The 20808-nt window shown below is 38.6% G+C and overlaps 1 protein-coding gene across 1 annotated transcript in view; it reads right to left on the bottom strand.

Moving 5' to 3' along the window:
- The window catches only part of frmpd1a (FERM and PDZ domain containing 1a), a 41902-nt gene that overhangs the window by 6181 nt on the left and 14913 nt on the right, over positions 1-20808 (bottom strand). Inside the window, exons 4-13 of the mRNA XM_072462676.1 lie at positions 16562-16664; positions 15574-15619; positions 9083-9187; positions 6261-6356; positions 4598-4723; positions 4400-4519; positions 2809-2945; positions 2101-2320; positions 630-812; positions 402-546 (exon numbers count right to left, since the gene is read on the bottom strand). Of these exons, the coding sequence (XP_072318777.1) occupies positions 402-546; positions 630-812; positions 2101-2320; positions 2809-2945; positions 4400-4519; positions 4598-4723; positions 6261-6356; positions 9083-9187; positions 15574-15619; positions 16562-16664 (1281 nt within the window). The remainder of the gene's footprint in view (positions 1-401; positions 547-629; positions 813-2100; positions 2321-2808; positions 2946-4399; positions 4520-4597; positions 4724-6260; positions 6357-9082; positions 9188-15573; positions 15620-16561; positions 16665-20808) is intronic.

The following is a 20808-nucleotide window of genomic DNA, read 5'->3' as shown; positions in this document are numbered from 1 at the left end:
AAGTGGACAGAAATCTACGGGAGACGAGCGATGTGATGCGCTCCGTTGCGCTAATAAACAAACGCACGTGTGTGTTGTATCAGTCCGCACGGGGGAGTGCGCATGCGCACTTCCACCTGCGTTCTCAAATCGCCGAAAAATCGTCCATACCGCCTTTAAGATATGAGAGGACCGTTTACAGGAGTTTTTAAACTTCCTATAAGTTATCTGTCCTTTCCCCCTGTATCTACTGCGTTGTAACACAAAAAATTCCCCATGTCTGGACAATAAAGGATTATCTTATCTTATCTCTTTTTTTTCAAAGATAGTCCTCAATAACCATCAACAGATTTTTCTTTTCTGCTGCGTTCAATGAATGTCATAAGAGAAGGTCTATTTTACAACCATCATATTCAAAGTACCCTCTTCTGCCGATATTTTGTGCTGCTTGTTGTCCTCAGTCCAGGGGAAAACATTGACGTCGGGGTCGATGAAAACCCGACAATACCCGGCTATAAGACAGGACATGTCTTTAGCCGCTGCAGTCTCCAGGAGCAGTGTGATGGGCTGTAAACAGGAGACGGCTGATTAGATTAAGGGAAAATGGTGCAGATCTGGGCCTTTTATGTTGATCTAAAGGCCACTCTTGCCTTGATGTCCTGCACATATATTTTGACCAGGCTGACGCGGTCGGACTCGGGCACCAGTTCAACGCGGGTGATGCTGTTGAAGTCGGTGAGCGCGGTCATGATGCTGAGTTTTCGGTTGACCACTTGGCTCACGCCGTAACGAGCTCCGACAAACAGGTTTACAGTCGACTCTCGGTCCTGGAGCTGGAAAAGAAGGCATATGTTCAAATTAAACTATAAGAAATATATTTATGGCGGGACGAGACAGTTTCTACAAGATGAGATGAGAAAAAAGATCGGGTCCATGAGAAAAAGACAAGACTGTTGCTGTTATTGTGATCAGAGCTAAACCCTTTTTTTTGTCTGAGCCCAGAGCAAACGCATGTCACAAAGTTTCACAAGATCAATTTCCACATGTGTGCACAGTCTTGTGGCAATATTGTCTTGCCCCATCCCTGGTCAGCTTGTTGATGTAGTCACAAGTTACATAGTTTAGGGTTAAATGTTCTATCAGTAGTCTTTTTCATAAGATTTTGTTTTAATGAACCAAGCTATTAAAAAAGTATAAAAATAAAAGTCATAATGTTATTGATGGAAATTGAATACAAATCCATAAATACCTGCATAGAAACTCGAGTGACAACAGCAAAAATGAAAATAAAGAGAATGAGATTCTATCAAAAGAAAAAGGGAAAAACATAAATATACTAAAATTGGGAGACATAAGTCCCAAAAGGTGATATAATATGCAATATTAAATAAGATGAGACAAGATTTGGACATAAATAAATACATTTTGTTCATTACTTCTTTAATTGATTGAACCTTGTCATATAAACATGGTTGTTATAGATTATATTCATTGACAGCAAAGGTTCTGTGTGATCCTCAATCATTCAGCAGGGTCTAGAGCAAAATGAGGTTGAATTTTATCAACTGAAGAAAAGTTTGTTTAGTTTTAGTTTTTAGTTTTTTGCAATTGATGATTATTTTGGTAATTTATAAATCTGGCAACTTGTCTTTAGATTGATCCATTACCGGTAGTTATTTTACACAATGTAACTGGTTTGAAGCTAAAAGGATGCTGCTTTAGCTTTGTCTGAGACATAAAACCTCTCTCAGCACATGGTGTGTTTTGGAGTCCAGATAATGATTATTCAGTTACAAAAGTTTAGTGATATTTCAGTTATGGATGAGTTGTGTCCTGGAGCCCTGGAGTGAAGTGGCTAAATGTATTTACCCTTTGGTCCAGTTGACACAATTAAATCTTCTTTAGCATAGGGCGACTGGCAAACTATTATAATCTTTGCATTCTTCAGCTCTAATGCAACCTAAACTGACAATTAAAAAAAAAATTAAAATATCACAAGATCATTTTCCAGAGCGACAGTAATCCTAGCCTTAAGTGAAACATTTAACTACAAATAAATAGGATCAACAACCCTTGGTCTGTGACTCGTATTATCAATACTACTTCCTTAGTATTCCTTACCATCAGTGTCGCGCTAAACGATTTCCCTCCAAACGACTTCAGGTCGCTGAGCTCTTCCACATAATTGATCCGTGCCTGATCAACCGAGGAGGACTTCAGTTTAGGATCATGCAGCGACTGGCACTTCTTCAGGTGATAGTTGATGGCCTTTTTCAGATCTTTCTCCTTCATGTTTCGCAGTAACGTGGTGGACACAAAGCTTTCTAAACCCCAGGTTTTACTGCAACAAACATAGAAATGCCTTTAGGACAAACTGCGGTGGTTACGGCCATGCTTAACCAATCTTTTTACCACTTTTCTATAGTATTTTCCACACATTTCTTTTATAAACCTGGTCTGAACTTGGCTTTAAATGATGTAACCTTTTCAGTGGAGGGGTTTCCATCTGCTTGTCTCCATAGATTATTCAACTACAGGTGTTTTTATTGCTTAAAAATATACTAACTCCTACTAACTTGGCGGCATCACTTGCTTGTCTCCATGGATATAAACAAGTCTAATGCCATACTGGGGAACATTACAGGCAAAGCAAGCTCAGAGGAGACAAGCAGGTGGCAGATCCTCTACTGCAGTGCAACTTTAAGCATCACAAATACTTTGGACAACCCTTGTGTGACTACAAGTGTGAGCGCACCTACACAGAGACATAATCAAGCCAAACTGGGTCCACTATCTGCTAATGATGCACTTGTAACGCTTGCATCTCACATGATTGTCTTGAGGTTGGTCTTCGGGGAGTATCCACTGCTGGCCAGTCTCTCCTGGATGTGCAAAGCTGCCAGTCGTAAAGCTGTGTTACACTTCATCTCCACTGCAAAGCGCTCCTGCAGCACATCATTCACTCCCTATGGCACAATTAAAGCTCGGTAATACATCACCAACAGAAGTCAAAGCCAAAGTGACATTTCTAATTAAAAGTTGCAGCACTTATTTTTCCAATGATACATTAAGCCTGAATTAAAACTCAAAAGTGGACATATTATGCATTCTTGTGGCTTTAAATCCATTTTGGATAAGCTTTTGGTCACCTTGACAGTAGTATTTCACGTTTTGTAACTTCAAATAATGTTAAGTATTTCATATATTATTATATTTTTGACACCAATGTCTGCATTTTGGCACAGATTCCCAAACTTTCCATTCAGGGATAAAAGACAAACTTATATCAATTTTCAAACTTGAACTCTCAACTCTCAAATCAACATGAACCTAGAACACAAAGATCAAGTATTTAAACACAAATCGCAATTGTGACACGTTCTTTGCAGACACAGAACACATGTCAGAACACACCACAGAACACACCACAGAACACATAGGAGTCACAATATAACATGCTAGAGTACGACAATAGAATTAAAAACACAACGTAAAGTCTTCTGTAGCAAAAACAAAGTCTGAACCAGGTTTTGATCTAAAGACTCCATTGTCAGAGTCTGAAACAGTTCTGAAATCAGATGCTAAAAAGTAAATCATTTTTGGTTGCGTAAGTGATTGTGTAATATTGTATACATCTCTGCAGCATAAACCAGAGCCTGGGGACAAGATGGCGGTCCATTCAGGTCAATGGCGTGTGCTCAAAAAACCTCTTTCTTCCGTTTTACTTCCTAGCAAATGTTTGAGAAAATGTGCAAAAGCGAAAAACTGTAATGTTAAAAACGACACCTTCCAGGACAGTGTTGAGGCCTGTGTTGTTAGCAGTGGAAGCAATAATAGAGCGTTTTGAGAGCCACAAAGGTACAAAAGTGCTATATAAATGTGACCATTTTAGAGCCATGCTTTTGATGTAAACATAATTTGGTGTCAGAAATGCTCAGAACAAGTCCAGTGATGGTTTATGGCCTGATTCTGATCTTTTACGCAGCTGAACGGGAACATTTTGTGATTTCTAAGTGATCAGAGAAGACGACCTTGTACACAGGATTAATGAAACAAGCGTGAATGGTTATGAGGTATGTTTTTGATGAGAACAACATTATAACTTATAAGTCATGGGAAATAGATAATAAAGTCTAGATTTTGGCCTCACACTATCCATGGAGTTGGTACAGTTGCCACACTAATAAACAATAACAAAAAAATTGCTTTTCTATCTTGTTGACAGGTCAAAAGTCCTAAAAACTCTGTGGTGTTAAATCCAATTCATATAAAGTAAAAGAACAAGGATTCAACAGACCTAAACCACTAAACAATGCATGTGATAAAAGAATGATAATATAACACATTAGTTGATAGCTCTGGATTTCATATGACGCCATTTAACTTCACTTAACATTAAACAAAACTGATTTGCTGTTACCTGCAGAAACAGATACTCAAAGGCAGTGGCGTCTTCCTCGTGCAGAAGCTGTGACTCCCTGGGAACAAAACACGCTCGAAACAAACATCTGTAATCGTGAGGTTCTTTCTTCTGCACGAACTACAAAACGTTACAGAGACATATTAGTATTGCATATTGCAAAACCTTTGACATGTAATTGTACTGGTGTAAAGATACCTGCTGTATCCTCTCGTCTTCGTGGAGGTGGAGCAGTTTGGTCACGCCGGGCTGTTGCTCCAGCACCAGGGAGAAGTGTTCGATTCGAATCAATGACAGTTTCTCCTTTAGCGTCATCACAATGTCCTGACATCGTAAGAGCACAGACAAGTCTCACATGAGTTCTGAGCAGGCAACATTAGTCCTAGTAACTAAGCAGTTTTATAGTTGTGGTTTGATAAGTTAAGAGAGTATTACAATCAGAACATAAAAGTCAAACGAGTATTGTACAGCAGTAGTTGGAAGTAGCAGCACCAGTGGTTTTAGAAGTAGGATAATAATATATAACAGTAGTAAAGGAAGGACAGTCCTCCTTTTCTGGAGGAGGGTCTGCCACTTGCCTGTCTCCATGCAATTTTTCTATTGCACATAATTCTTTTATAGCAAAATTGCAAAAAAATTGCAAATTATGTTTAAAAATCATGGTTCAGTTACAGTGTGCTTTTTAAACACGTTCATGTTCAGTAATATTTGAGAAAAGAATGAAGTATAAACTACTAAACAAGAATCCAATGGATTTCATTATGCTTTGTAAAGTTGTACATTTTCCCCTCCTCAATAGACAAGATATTTAGTTGTTTGTAGTAGGCATTGACCTATAACATCACCCGCTTGTCTCCATGGAGAAGTGTAAGGCCACAGTGCAGGGGGCTTTGGGTGCCACTAGACACAGTCACATGATAAATCTTGTCTGGACATTCATGTCACATTCAGTCTTTATATTGAGAGAAGCTCATTGATCCATAATGTTATTCACAATGTTAAAGTGATCACAGACACGCCCCTCACTTGCTCTGGTATAAAACAGCCCGGCCGTGTCAAGAAATTACTGGGAAAATCTGAAATAAACTTAAATAAATCCCTGCATTCTGGTGCTTTTTGGTGCTATATTTTGCTGATATTTGGCGTTCATTAATCTCTAAAAACATATCCTCTTTAAATGACTGAAAGAAGAAGATCAGTTCATATTATCAGATGAGTCTTGCATTACCTAATTCTTCTCTCTGGCCTTTTCACAATAAGAGTCTTTCAGCAGCCACTATACGGGCAGTTATTGGTTTTGTAAGGACCCAAGGAAGTGTCTGCTGCTGTACTTTGAGTTCTGTAACTTGAGCCCGTTTCACTGCAGCTTTGAGCAGATCCAGGATAAAGTCAGATCTGTCCACACGGCACATTGTGCAGAAAGAAAGACGCTACAGTGGAGCAGCAAACTGCAGCGCTCAAACATTCCAGGTGAAATAGCACTATTTCCACAAAAAGCTGGTGGAGAACCTCCATATAAAAAGTTACAGAGTTTTGCGTTAATTTTATTTAAACATAACAAAAGGGGAAATTATATTGATTTGCACTCATAATTTTTTTTTAAAAAATGCTTACAGATATTGACCAAAATAAAATATTTATAAGGGCTACTACTCGTTATATTACTGCTAGTTACTGTTAAGAATGTATTTTACCTACAGTATGTTATCAATAATTGCTAAGCAAGTGTAAAGTGTAAGAGTAAATGAAACAAGTCAATCATTATTTAATTCTATCGGTGGTATAAAAGTATTATACGCTCAGCTATAAATACTGTTTATTGTATATTTCAGTTATATTTCAGTTTACTGTTGTCTCAAACCTTCACGGTGGTGCTGGGATCAAATTTGAAGGCCTTGGTTTGTCCATTTTCCAGATAAACCTTGAGGACGTTGGGCAGAAAGAGCAGCGAGTTACCCTGCAAACACAGAGGTCAAGGGTCAAGGGAGAGCGTCATAAAAACTGCATCACAGCCATAAATAATGAACATAGAGTAATCAGCCCGGGTCAGCATAGGTCAAACACGGGCTTTTAAGACATTTAACATCCAGTGACCCGAAAGATGTTGAGCTTGTTTTGCGAAAGATGAGGAAACAATCAGAGGCAGGTCACGTTGGATGTTTTGGAGATAAAATAAAGCATTTTCAGGTTGAGCTGTACAAAAGGTGACGTAATTTGCATGTACTAGTGTTCTTAACTGATCTGCTGATGTTTGTTAAAACCTCAGAGTGCCCATCATCCTGTCTCCATGGAGTCAGGGTATTATATTACTTAAAGCTGGGATATCCAACTGTTATTTTTGTAAATTAGTACATTTTTGTTTCTTTTCCCCCAACTAATATAGTGTAAAAGCAGCACTTTGTGTCAAAGATGAGACCGCTGTGTGCTGTCTACAGCTAATACAGTATTTTATGTCTCGTCAACACGGAAGTAAAAGCTGAAACTGCCCTCTGATTGGCTGAGCTTGGGGCAATCGCACAAGTTTAACTTCGTCGACTGAAAAAAGCTGTTCTAAAGTTGAGCCTGTGCCTGAAGAAGTTATTTCTGGTTACTGTATAAGTATTGTGCATTTAACCAAAAATACATTACTAAATCACAAAATTACAACAATTTACAATATGGAGAACTCATGCTTACAGTGATTGAATTGAACACATAACTAAGTCCCTACAAATGATCAATTACACGTGATTACATTTTGCTGAGCTGATCTAAACCAGGGACACAAATTCCTCAAATTTAGCAGATAATACATTTATTTGTTCAAAAACAAAATTTACAGACGTGATCGACCTCTGAGTTTTTCCACAGTTGATAAAATCACTTTGCCTCAAATCTTCCCAATTTTACAGTTTATTTTCTATTAAAATGGAACCAGTTTGTGGCTGAAATCAGGGCAGAGTGTCACATGTGAAATACAGGTTGTTATTTTAATTTTGTCTACTTACCTTTGCTAATTTAAACCTGTTTTTGTTTTGAATTGTTCTAAAAGCTAGGATGATGGACAGGGTTGAAAATGAGCCTCTTTAAAACAATGTATCTGCCTCGTCCAATGTAATTCCTATGTACATGTTAATAAAACCTTAAGTATAGAGCTTTTCGAGAGATTTAAAGACACTTTACAAAACAGTTAATGAAAGAAAGAAAATGAATCAGACATGACGATGCAGGAAAGACAAAAAGAGTCAATCACAGAGAAAATTAATTTAAAGATAAAAAGCAGATTTATCAATACATTTTTGCCATCTATTTTTTCTTTAACTTCCTTTTTTCCCTGCCTTGTTTATGCCCCGCGGCGCTCTCACGCCCATCCTCTGCCCCTCCTTCATTCAGTAATTGTGGGCATCAGGAGACAAGAAGAGAGGCGCGTATTGATCCGCGTTTTCTCAATGATTAGTCATGAGCACTCTGATCTTTGTGGTTCATCTGCAGTCAGGAAGCAACTATAACCAACTACACATGTATTCAAAAGCTGCTCACCATTCACTTATTCTCGTTCTGCTTATGAGGATGCAACTAGGAACATAAAATACAAATACTATGGCATGTTTTCTGCTGTAAATGTCCCATACACTATTTAATATACAGCTATGGAAACACACATCTGAGATTTTTCTAAAAAGGGATAAGCTCTTTACTTTTAACCCAGCTTTAAACCTAAATGGGGGTCTTCTAGTTTTGTGGTACATGCTATAATTTCATTTATCTTTTTTTATTTTCTGATGACAGGTTTAGGGTTAGAAAATATTTGATTCTCGATACCAATTTTAACATCAGGATGAGAATTAAAAATGCTCTTATATAGGTCAAGATGAAAAACGGATTACTTTGTGTACTAGTTCTGCTAAAGTGCAATATCATTCTAAAACTGTGCTGGAAAAGCCAACTATCGGTGATTTTAATATCGATTCATATCCAATTTTGATACTTTTGACAATCTTACCAAATATGAAAAGATTTGCCTTTCAGAGAACCACCAGATTTAAAACTGGTCCATTCCAGGTCTAAATTTGAGCTGAGCTGGGTCTTAAATTGAACTACAATGTTACAGTAGTCTTTACCCAAAAGAGGACACAAAAATGGGTAAGAGTGACTCTAAATTAACTTTGAAATATCAGAAGAGCCAGTGAATAACCAGTGGGGCTATTCAATTATATTTTCCAGGGCGGCAGATTTTTTCTGAGGGACAAAAAACTGAAAAAACAATTGTATTATTTATATAAAACATCTACCAACAACTCCCAATTATACTATTCAACAGTTTAATTCAACATCTATTGTTTCACTGAAGTAAATAAAGAACAACAAAAACAGGACTAAAGCGGGACTAAACAAAGCCAACGTGTCAATGAGTGTCAATAAAAATAAATAAATATAATGAACTAGAGCATGGCCCATTTTACCATGAGGGGCCGGACCATATGGCTTAATGGGCTGGATTTGGTCCACGGGCCTATTATAGAGTGTAATATAATATAATATAATATGTCAACAGTGTTAATATTGCACCACCATGGATACTGTAATACGACAATAATAGTCGCAGTAATAGAGCGCTGAGCAAGTCAAGAACTCATGTCATGTTTTTCACGATATTATTCATTTCCATTTGTAACAACAGTTTTAGATTAAACTCTGACGCACCTGAGACTGTCCGTTGACCTCCACCTCTTCAGCGAAGCGCACTTTCACCGGGTTACACTTGAGCTTGGCCTTTTTCTCTGGAGTGATGAAGGACGACTTTGGCCCCTGCAAAACACAACAAAAACTGTCTGTGTGTGTTTTAATCCCGATGCAACCTCTACACAGCAACAATCTTCAACCAACAAGCAGTCAGAACATTTTAGTGATTCATAACTCAAAATTTCCAAATATCCTTGGCAATTACTTTTCATAATATTTTAGTGAAATTACACTTTACACTTATTATATTCTGGCACTTTTTTTTTCATTTTTCATACAAAGGAGAGAAACGTAGAGCTGCCAATGGTGCTTGAAAAAAATCTAGTATTCTAGCTAGTTTTACTTTTTAAATTTATTTTTTTTAAATCATACGCTTCCGTACGTGTTGGAATGTTGGAATTTAATTATGTGTTGTTAACTAAAATAGGCAGTAGAGTCGATGATAAGCACAGTCACAGAACAAAGAATAAGAAAAAGGAAACGTTTTACCAAATATTTTTTACCACTGACACTGGTCTTTCACTTTTCTAAGATATTTAATAATGAGCAAAATAGAACAACAAAAAGTGTACAATTTTATACAAAGTCCTCTCTTTGAATTATGTTTAATTCTACTTTGAAAGTACAAAATACGTATTTTGTTCTGTAACGCTAACGTCCATGTTGGATTGTAAACAAGATCCAAACCAGGACTAAACCAGAATTCATCAGGGAAAAACTAGGCCTAACATGAACAAAATAAGGACTAAACCAGGACTATACAAGGACTAAACCAGAACTATACAAGAACTATAGAAGGACTAAACCAGAACTACAGAAGGACAAAACCAGGACAATAGAAGGACTAAACCAGACCTACAGAAGGACAAAACCAGGACTATAGAAGGACTAAACCAGGACTATAAAGGGACTAAACCAGGACTAAACCAGGACAAAACCAGGACTATAGAAGGACTAAACCAGAACTACAGAAGGACAAAACCAGGAATATATGAGGACTAAACCAGGACTATACAGGGACTAAACCAGGACAAAACCAGGACTATAGAAGGACTAAACCAGGACAAAACCAGGACTATAGAAGGACTAAACCAGAACTACAGAAGGACAAAACCAGGAATATATGAGGACTAAACCAGGACTATACAGGGACTAAACCAGGACTAAACCAGGACTATAGAAGGACTAAACCAGAACTACAGAAGGACAAAACCAGGAATATATGAGGACTAAACCAGGACTATACAGGGACTAAACCAGGACAAAACCAGGACTATAGAAGGACTAAACCAGGACTATACAGGGACTAAACCAGGACTATACAGGGACTAAACCAGGACTAAACAAGGACTAAACCAGGACTATACAGGGACTAAACCAGGACTATAGAAGGACTAAACCAGGACTATACCAGGACTAAACCAGGACAAAATCAGGACTATAGAAGGACTAAACCAGGACTAAACCAGGACTATAGAAGGACTAAACCAGGACTATACAAGGCCTAAACCAGGACTATACAGGGACTACACAGGGACTAAACCAGGACTATACAGGGACTAAACCAGGACTATACAGGGACTAAACCAGGACTATACAAGGACTAAACCAGGACTATACAAGGACTAAACCAGGACTATACAGGGACTAAACCAGGACTATACAGGGACTAAACCAGGACTAAACAAGGACTAAACCAGGACTATACAGGGACTAAACCAGGACTATAGAAGGACTAAACCAGGACTATACAAGGACTAAACCAGGACAAAACCAGGACTATAGAAGGACTAAACCAGGACTAAACCAGGACAAAACCAGGACTATAGAAGGACTAAACCAGGACTATACAAGGACTAAACCAGGACTATACAAGGACTAAACCAGGACTATACAGGGACTATACAGGGACTAAACCAGGACAAAACCAGGACTATAGAAGGACTAAACCAGGACAAAACCAGGACTATAGAAGGACTAAACCAGAACTACAGAAGGACAAAACCAGGAATATATGAGGACTAAACCAGGACTATACAGGGACTAAACCAGGACAAAACCAGGACTATAGAAGGACTAAACCAGGACTAAACCAGGACTATAGAAGGACTAAACCAGGACTATACAGTTACTAAACCAGGACTATACAGGGACTAAACCAGGACTAAACAAGGACTAAACCAGGACTATACAGGGACTAAACCAGGACTATAGAAGGACTAAACCAGGACTATACCAGGACTAAACCAGGACAAAATCAGGACTATAGAAGGACTAAACCAGGACTAAACCAGGACAAAACCAGGACTATAGAAGGACTAAACCAGGACTATACAAGGACCAAACCAGGACTATACAAGGACTAAACCAGGACTATACAAGGCCTAAACCAGGACTATACAGGGACTAAACCAGAACTATACAGGGACTAAACCAGGACTATACAGGGACTAAACCAGGACTATACAAGGACTAAACCAGGACTATACAAGGACTAAACCAGGACTATACAGGGACTAAACCAGGACTATACAGAGACTAAACCAGGACTATACAGGGACTAAACCAGGACTAAACCAGGACAAAACCAGGACTATAGAAGGACTAAACCAGGACTATAGAAGGACTAAACCAGAACTACAGAAGGACAAAACCAGGAATATATGAGGACTAAACCAGGACTATGCAGGGACTAAACCAGGAGAAAACCAGGACTATAGAAGGACTAAACCAGAACTACAGAAGGACATAACCAGGAATATATGAGGACTAAACCAGGACTATACAGGGACTAAACCAGGACTAAACCAGGACTATAGAAGGACTAAACCAGGACTAAACCAGGACTATAGAAGGACTAAACCAGGACTATACAGGGACTAAACCAGGACTATACAGGGACTAAACCAGGACTAAACAAGGACTAAACCAGGACTATACAGGGACTAAACCAGGACTATAGAAGGACTAAACCAGGACTATACAAGGACTAAACCAGGACAAAACCAGGACTATAGAAGGACTAAACCAGGACAAAACCAGGACTAGAGAAGGACTAAACCAGGACTATACAAGGACTAAACCAGGACTATACAGGGACTAAACCAGGACTATACAGGGACTAAACCAGGACTATACAGGGACTAAACCAGGACTATAAAGGGACTAAACCAGGACTAAACCAGGACAAAACCAGGACTATAGAAGGACTAAACCAGGACTATACAAGGACTAAACCAGGACTATACAGGGACTAAACCAGGACTATACAGGGACTAAACCAGGACTATACAGGGACTAAACCAGGACTATAAAGGGACTAAACCAGGACTAAACCAGGACAAAACCAGGACTATAGAAGGACTAAACCAGAACTACAGAAGGACAAAACCAGGAATATATGAGGACTAAACCAAGACTATACAGGGACTAAACCAGGACAAAACCAGGACTATAGAAGGACTAAACCAGGACAAAACCAGGACTATAGAAGGACTAAACCAGAACTACAGAAGGACAAAACCAGGAATATATGAGGACTAAACCAGGACTATACAGGGACTAAACCAGGACAAAACCAGAACTATGGAAGGACTAAACCAGGTCTAAACCAGGACTATAGAAGGACTAAACCAGAACTACAGAAGGACAAAACCAGGAATATATGAGGACTAAACCAGGACTATACAGGGACTAAACCAGGACAAAACCAGGACTATAGAAGGACTAAACCAGGACTATAGAAGGACTAAATCAGGACTATACAGGGACTAAACCAGGACTATACAGGGACTAAACCAGGACTAAACAAGGACTAAACCAGGACTATACAGGGACTAAACCAGGACTATAGAAGGACTAAACCAGGACTATACAAGGACTAAACCAGGACTAAACCAGGACAAAACCAGCACTATAGAAGGACTAAACCAGGACTAAACCAGGACAAAACCAGGACTATAGAAGGACTAAACCAGGACTATACAGGGACTAAACCAGGACTATACAAGGACTAAACCAGGACTATACAGGGACTAAACCAGGACTATAGAAGGACTAAACCAGGACTATACAGGGACTAAACCAGGACTATACAGGGACTAAACCAGGACTATAGAAGGACTAAACCAGGACTATACAGGGACTAAACCAGGACTATACAGGGACTAAACCAGGACTAAACAAGGACTAAACCAGGACTATACAGGGACTAAACCAGGACTATACAGGGACTAAACCAGGACTATACAGGGACTAAACCAGGACTATACAGGGACTAAACCAGGACTATACAGGGACTAAACCAGGACTATACAGGGACTAAACCAGGACTATACAGGGACTAAACCAGGACTATACAGGGACTAAACCAGGACTATACAGGGACTAAACCAGGACTATACAGGGACTAAACCAGGACTATACAGGGACTAAACCAGGACTATACAGGGACTAAACCAGGACTATACAAGGACTAAACCAGGACTATACAGGGACTAAACCAGGACTATACAGGGACTAAACCAGGACTATACAGGGACTAAACCAGGACTATACAGGGACTAAACCAGGACTATACAGGGACTAAACCAGGACTATACAGGGACTAAACCAGGACTATACAGGGACTAAACCAGGACTATACAGGGACTAAACCAGGACTATACAGGGACTAAACCAGGACTATACAGGGACTAAACCAGGACTATACAAGGACTAAACCAGGACTATACAAGGACTAAACCAGGACTATACAGGGACTAAACCAGGACTATACAGGGACTAAACCAGGACTATACAAGGACTAAACCAGGACTATACAGGGACTAAACCAGGACTATACAGGGACTAAACCAGGACTATACAGGGACTAAACCAGGACTATACAGGGACTAAACCAGTTCAGAACCTCTAAACCAGAGATCACAAATGCTCAGGCCTGACATCACATTATTTATGATTACTTTATAGTCTAAACCTTTTCATTACGACTCTGGCAAACCCAAACAATTTCCAAATAACATTTCCAAATCTTCACATCACTTATTGGGCGAGTGGTCATGAATCACTGGTTAAATCTGCCCCCGTCAGCAGCAGGCGCGGCCCTAATGAGAACCGCTGCTGTAGCGATCCACTTCACCTGCACTCACACCATTCATCATCAACACCACGGGACGTCCTGTGATCACTCAAACACACAGTGATGATGGCAACGGGTCAGAACGCACCGGTACCATCATTGTGAGGGGAAACTGAGCCTTTATTAACGCAATGACAAGAGGTTCACATTTGACCCAAGACTGAAATATGACCTGCTAAATAGGGATTTCATTGGGTATATACATTTTTAACAAAACTTTTTTCTTACGCCAGTCAAAACATTTTTTCTATTGTGCGTTGGGACTTTTAAAATACAAAGTTGACGGAGACTTTTAGATGGAGAAGATTTGGGAATAAAGTGAATTATTGATGAAAAACAGACATTTTTGTGTGTGATTTTTACGTGTTTTATGTGTATAGTCGAGATTACAAAACTACTGAAATCACCAAAAACACTGAAATATATTTAACTCACTTTCATTCACAATAGATGGTCGTTCCTCTAGTATGTGTGTACAGAAGCTTTATTGAATTAACTCCCTGAATGTTAAAGTAACGTTAATGTGACATAAACAGACCAATAAAAGATTAACAGATTCATGTAAACCTTAATGCAATTGTCTCAGCTATTATTATATTGTGCCTGTAGATGCATTCACCATCAAACATAAAAGAGTAATAAGGCAATAAGTGAGATTTATTCTCTACAAACAGTTATGGATGTATGGGAAACACTGAATTAATCATTTATCGACTACACTATTGATTAAATGATGTCCGTTTTGAGACATCCAGGCATAAAATTATACTATAATTAAGTAAGTCTAACTAAGTAAAACCAGCTGTATATGATTCATCTTCTTTCGGTATGACTACACTACTGCTAAAACAAATACCAAAATCAAATGTATTTATTTTCGGCTGCTTTAAGGTTAGTTTTTGAACACAACACCATGAGAGCCACATGTGGGGACATTATTCAACATAAACCAGTGCAGCCTTTGCTTCTTGCCAATTGCATCCAGTCAAATCGATTTTCACCGCATCTATTGTCATATTATTGCCTCGCGTTCATCTTATTGTGAGCCTCGCCCTGAGCAGCCATGATGGACACTGTACATGGGCTTGGAGCAGGTCCTACACGCTCTTTCTGACGCTTTAATACCACGCCAGCCATAACATTGACGGAGCGCTGGTCGGGACCTTGGCTTCGGAGCGCGCGTCGGCCTTGACCCTCAGCCTAATGGACGGTTGTGTTGACCCCAGCGCTTTTATGTCCCGCGTTGGTAAACGTGAGGCATGTTGTCACGTAAAGGAGACGCTGCGACGTGGTGGTAATGCAGAGAACTCACCAGCATTGTCCGCAGCACGGTCATGGTCAGTGTATCGTGACACTCTCTGCAGAAGAAAACATACAGCGTTTTAGGCAAATCCAAAACATGATTTTACTCATGTTTTGGATTTGCCTAAAACGCTAAAACAGATTTTCCAGGCATTGAATAGGTCACAGTTCATTAAATTCGTTCCGAGGTAAATGGCATGTTTATTTATCTTTATAATGATATTGCTGTGCATGTCGATGATTAACCTTTATTTAACCCGTTAAACCCCCTGAGATCGAAACCTCTTTTCAATGGTGACCTGGAGCAAAAGGAAAAAGATGCAACATTGATCTAAAACTTAATAACAGAAACAGATTAATTGACGTCCTGTTCAAAACAACAGAACTTACATATTTTTATCTTTTGAAAAATGTCAATGCGGTATTTTCCAAACGTACATGTCAGATATTTTTGGGAATAATTGTAGATTAAGTAAAGATTAATGTGTGGAGATAGGAAATAGAGGTAAACAATATATCAAAATTCTGTTTTGAAGATTTGAATATAAGTACATCATTTATAGTAAAACATGCTACAAAAAGGGCTGAACAAAAAATCTGATGAAAAAACGTTATATGATATTGTATATTGTAACATTTTACAGATATTTCACATTTGTCTCAGAATTAAACCTCAACTAAAGCCTATAAAGACATGTTTTGACACACTTCTATTGGACCGACATAATATTGTCTAAATATCGTTATAAGGATACTAAAGAAATATCGAGACATCCATCCATCCATCCATCTTTGTCAATATCTCCCATCACTAATAGGAAATTACCTAATCAATATAAATACATAACAAATAATACGTCCCCTTTAAAAACAATACAAATCTGAAATGTGGATGATTGTATGGTGACAGTGTGATTTAACTTAAACAGTATCACCTCCATGTCCCATAGTCTTTTGTGTGCGTGTACAAAGAGGAGATCAGTGTGCAGGGCGCGGACCTGATTATTTCGGCAGCCTGCGCCGGGGTCAGATCATCCGCACAGACGTTATTGATCTTCACGAGGCGGTCTCCGGGGACGAGGCGGCCATCTGCGGGACCACCTGCACAGAACATGTCCTCGTGCTGCTCAGCCTTTTTACACGTAATCATATAACATCACACGACACACACGGGTCCTTTCATCGCTGCGCACACTTTAAACTTCCATTGTGTCGCGCTGTGTGAGATCCAAAAGCTGCTTCGTGCGGTTAAACTGGTAAATGCAAAACTATCTAAAGCATTTTTTTCCTGTTGTGTGAAGCACTTTGAAATGCCTTATGTATGAATTGTGAACTACAAATAAACTTGCCTTGCCTTCTGTCAAAAATAAAGAGCTAATTTCTGGGATCGGCGTTAGATTTGCGTCACATGGAACACCTTTTGAACACACCCAGGAACATTAACGTTAAGACAGAAATATGAACTAATTTGTCTCAGGGCGAGGAAGTGCAAGGTCTAGAGCCCGTCTAGTCTGATATCTGTGACCGTTTTCAGCCAAAAATGACAGCTGTTTTAAGAATAATACGTTAAAAATAATTAAAATGTGCCATAGATGAATTCTGTTGCTGTCCAGAACTCAGAGAAATCTAGAGAGAAGTAAAAATACAGCTGATGAGATATAATAAAGACTTATTTATGCTATGGGCGCGATTTTGAGGACGCTTGACATCAGTCGTGGTCCTAATTCTGGATCACTTCAAACAGATGGATGTGTTTTACCCTTGGTGTGTTATACAAAGGCATTCTTGACACCACGAAGCACAAAGTTTATGTTTGTCAGGAGCAGATGGTGCAGCGGAGCACTTGATCTGCCTTTAACCCTCGAGGGACTCTAAGCATCAACTTCACAGATTCACTATTCGCTGTGTGGGGCTTTTACAGTGCAGCAGACGGGAATACAAAGTCTCATTAAAATGGAAGGTGACTAAAATTAATGAGAGGCAGTCGTTAAGTGAATTAACAATTGATTTGTGCAAGAAAGAAGGACTTTGTATCAAGAATAACTATTTTGACAAAGGCTGTACAACACACAGTGGATATTCAGCCCAGTAAAGTGATATAAATGCAGATACTGGTTCTAAATCAATGTAAGAAATGGAAAGCAAAACATACAAAACAGAAAAAGATGGCACAAGAAATCCAAAGCTGGAAAATGTTAAGGATCAGGAATCGCTTCTCCAATTAGTCATTTTGAGAACGCATTTTTACCAACTTCAACCCAGTAAATATTGAGGTCATGGTATTGATGTCATACCTCATTCTAAACCTCAGAACCTACAGAATTCAGTACATTTATATGACAGTTTTGCTGTTAAACTACTGTAATGGGAGAACAAATTATATTGTTGTCAGATTATTATGATATGATAACAAATCTTAATATTTTCAATAAATCGTTCAATCAATCAATAGATCGATCAATATCTATTCTTCCATGTATTATCTTCACAATATTGCAAAACAAGCCAAGTTTTGATGACTTGTTGAAGTAGTTTTAAGGAAAGTGAACTAGTATCGGTTGATATCGAGCCCCAGTATCAAAAAAATACCAGACCTGAAAAAGCTGGATCTGAGCATCATTAGTAGTACAAGAATTTAAGACCAATTTTTATACCATGGTGAAAAAAAAAAGCCTCTTTTAATTGACAAAAGATGCATCAATACTAGTTTATCCATGGGTTTGAAATGATGAACGATTGTGATGAAGTAAAGTCATCAATACAATACAAAATATGATATATTTTTGAAAGGTGAAAATGACATCATAACAGAAAACCCACGAATACTGTGAACACCAGTCTCTTCAACCATTCTAATACGACAACAATTACTATAAAATGTACAACAAAATGATTTTCTGAACACAGAATTATAATAGTTTCTTTAATTTCAAGTATCAATTTAGTATCTGGGTTTTTTTCTTTGAAGCAATGTGATCATTTCCTATGATTTAGACGCCTGAATTCCTATGAAAATGTGTACGTGTGTTTCCGGTGAAGGCATCAGATCCTCAAGAGTCTTTGGAGCTCGGCGATGACTGTCGACTACTCAGCACAATGGGTTGATGGTTCTATTTTTAGGAGTCCAACTGTGCGATTGTTGAGCTGCAGCTTTTGATGAGACGACACTCTTCCCTTTGGTGGAACAGTTTCATCTTTCTGGACCATAAAGCAACAATAAGGATTTTGATGATACGAAAGTGACTGTACACAAGTCAATTCAAGACATAAACTATTAATACAAATGCACCAGATATAATATTGCATCTTGACTGGATGTTGAGGTGAAAATATATCATATCTTAAAATCAGCCCTTGGTGCCAAAATCAGGCCGCTGTGCCCTGTCTGCATCTTGATAATGTATTTTAGCCATCACAATCTCAGAATTAGAGTCGGAGGCAGTGCTGGGATTTACTGCACTTTCCTAAATTCATGAATTCATAAAAACAAATAATTTGCCAAATAGTGCCGTCGTCATTTTAGTCGTTTAGTCGATTAATCGGTTGTCTTAGTCCAGTAGTTCCTAAACTTTTGAGGCTGGGACCCCCAAAATAACTGTGCAACTGACCTCCACAGCAAAATAGACTGGAAAAACATGTGAAATCAGGTATGTATTGTTTTATTGTTTGGACTTAATTTCATATTTAGAGTTTTCAATGTAAAATAGATAGAATGTAATGTCATCTTAATTACATTCTTATTTTGGGGTGATGACGTGTCTCAGTCTCAGTCGACAAACAGTTTCATCAGTCGATTATTATCAGTAATGAAACCACAGCAGAAAGCGTTATCTTTAGATTTGGTACTTTTCCATGTAACTACACTCTTTCCTTGTACTTTCTGTATGAATTGTTGTTTTTCATGAACAGAAGATAAGATAAGATGTTCCTTTATTGTCCACACATGGGGAAATTTCATTGTTGCAACGCAGGTAGAGACAGAGGAAAAGGACAGATAACTTATAGGAAGTTTAAAAAACACTCTTAATAGAAGAACTCTTATAAACAAAACTCTTATAAACAAAAACTCCTATAGACAAAACCTCTCATTTCTTAATAAGGAATTGAGGGGAAAAATAAAGATAAAATAAAATAAAAACAGCTAGCGTAAGACAAGATAATACTAATAATAATGGTAAAATAAACACTCTATTTTCATCAGTTATAATCATCCATGCGTTTGGGTCTGATCCATGGTCAGAACATTATCATCCACGAACACTTTGTTTTTAACTACTATAATTGATCGGCAGGGCTTGTTTTTAGTGAACAAATCATCCCTTTTGTCGACTACAGATCTTGTGCCAAAGGGTAGGAGAGCTAGGGACTTGTTAGATAGATGTAAATACATACCACAAACTTTTAACGGTTAGAAAAACTGATAATGCGGCTTATGAAAAATGCAGCAAGTTTTACAAAGGTTTGCTGTGATGATTGCGGGGCGTTCCCAAGTCTCACAAATCTTACAAATGAGCGATTGTAGCTCAAATGACAGTGAAAGTCATTGATTCTGTTCGAATGCACGGCGCTCTATAATGTTGTGTCTAATAGGTGTACGTTTTCATTCATTTACAAGGGCAGTGACTGCAGAAGTGTTTCCTGCTCTCAGTCGCTAAGTTCCCTCTTTGATCCTGCTTTATTGTGTGCAGTGTGCAGTGTCAGGCCCCTCAGAGGTTTCTAACGTTTCGTCTTGTACTCGGGCCAGTGGTCCGCAGTACTCTGGCACGGCTCCACCACTTCATTTGCTGAGGAGACACACAAAATAAACTAGGCTCTAATAAGGAACTCAGGGGGAATGAATGCAGAAGCAGGCTCGCAAACGCAAAAGCTACACCACAGAACACTATTATAGAGCAGACCCAAATGCTTAAGGCTAAAGTGAAAATATTTGATAAAAAATGAATGTAAAATGACCATTCAAGTCTGAAAACCTAAACACATTATACGATAATTGAGTCTTAAAAAATGTATAACCATGAGACAAAAATCCCAGAACACAGACTTGAGGAGAATTGTTGTAATGTTAATGTATTTTTTAAATCTCATGATCCTCCAGGCGCAAAGACTGAAGCTGAAGCAAAAGTTGCGAGCTAACAAAGCTAGCACACGTAGTATCAGCAGATTCCAGTCCAGAGTAAAGTGACTCACGAGATGATACAGTATTCAAAACGATCAGAACATTGCACTTCTAGTTTATTTGCAAGTC

This window comes from Eucyclogobius newberryi, unplaced genomic scaffold (genome assembly GCF_026437365.1).
Source record: "Eucyclogobius newberryi isolate DKJ021-1_F unplaced genomic scaffold, fEucNew1.0.hap1 SCAF_4, whole genome shotgun sequence".
In the NCBI taxonomy this organism is placed as follows: Eukaryota; Metazoa; Chordata; class Actinopteri; order Gobiiformes; family Gobiidae; genus Eucyclogobius; species Eucyclogobius newberryi.
Note: the sequence above shows the minus strand (reverse complement) of the source record. Positions and strands in the feature narration are given on the sequence as shown.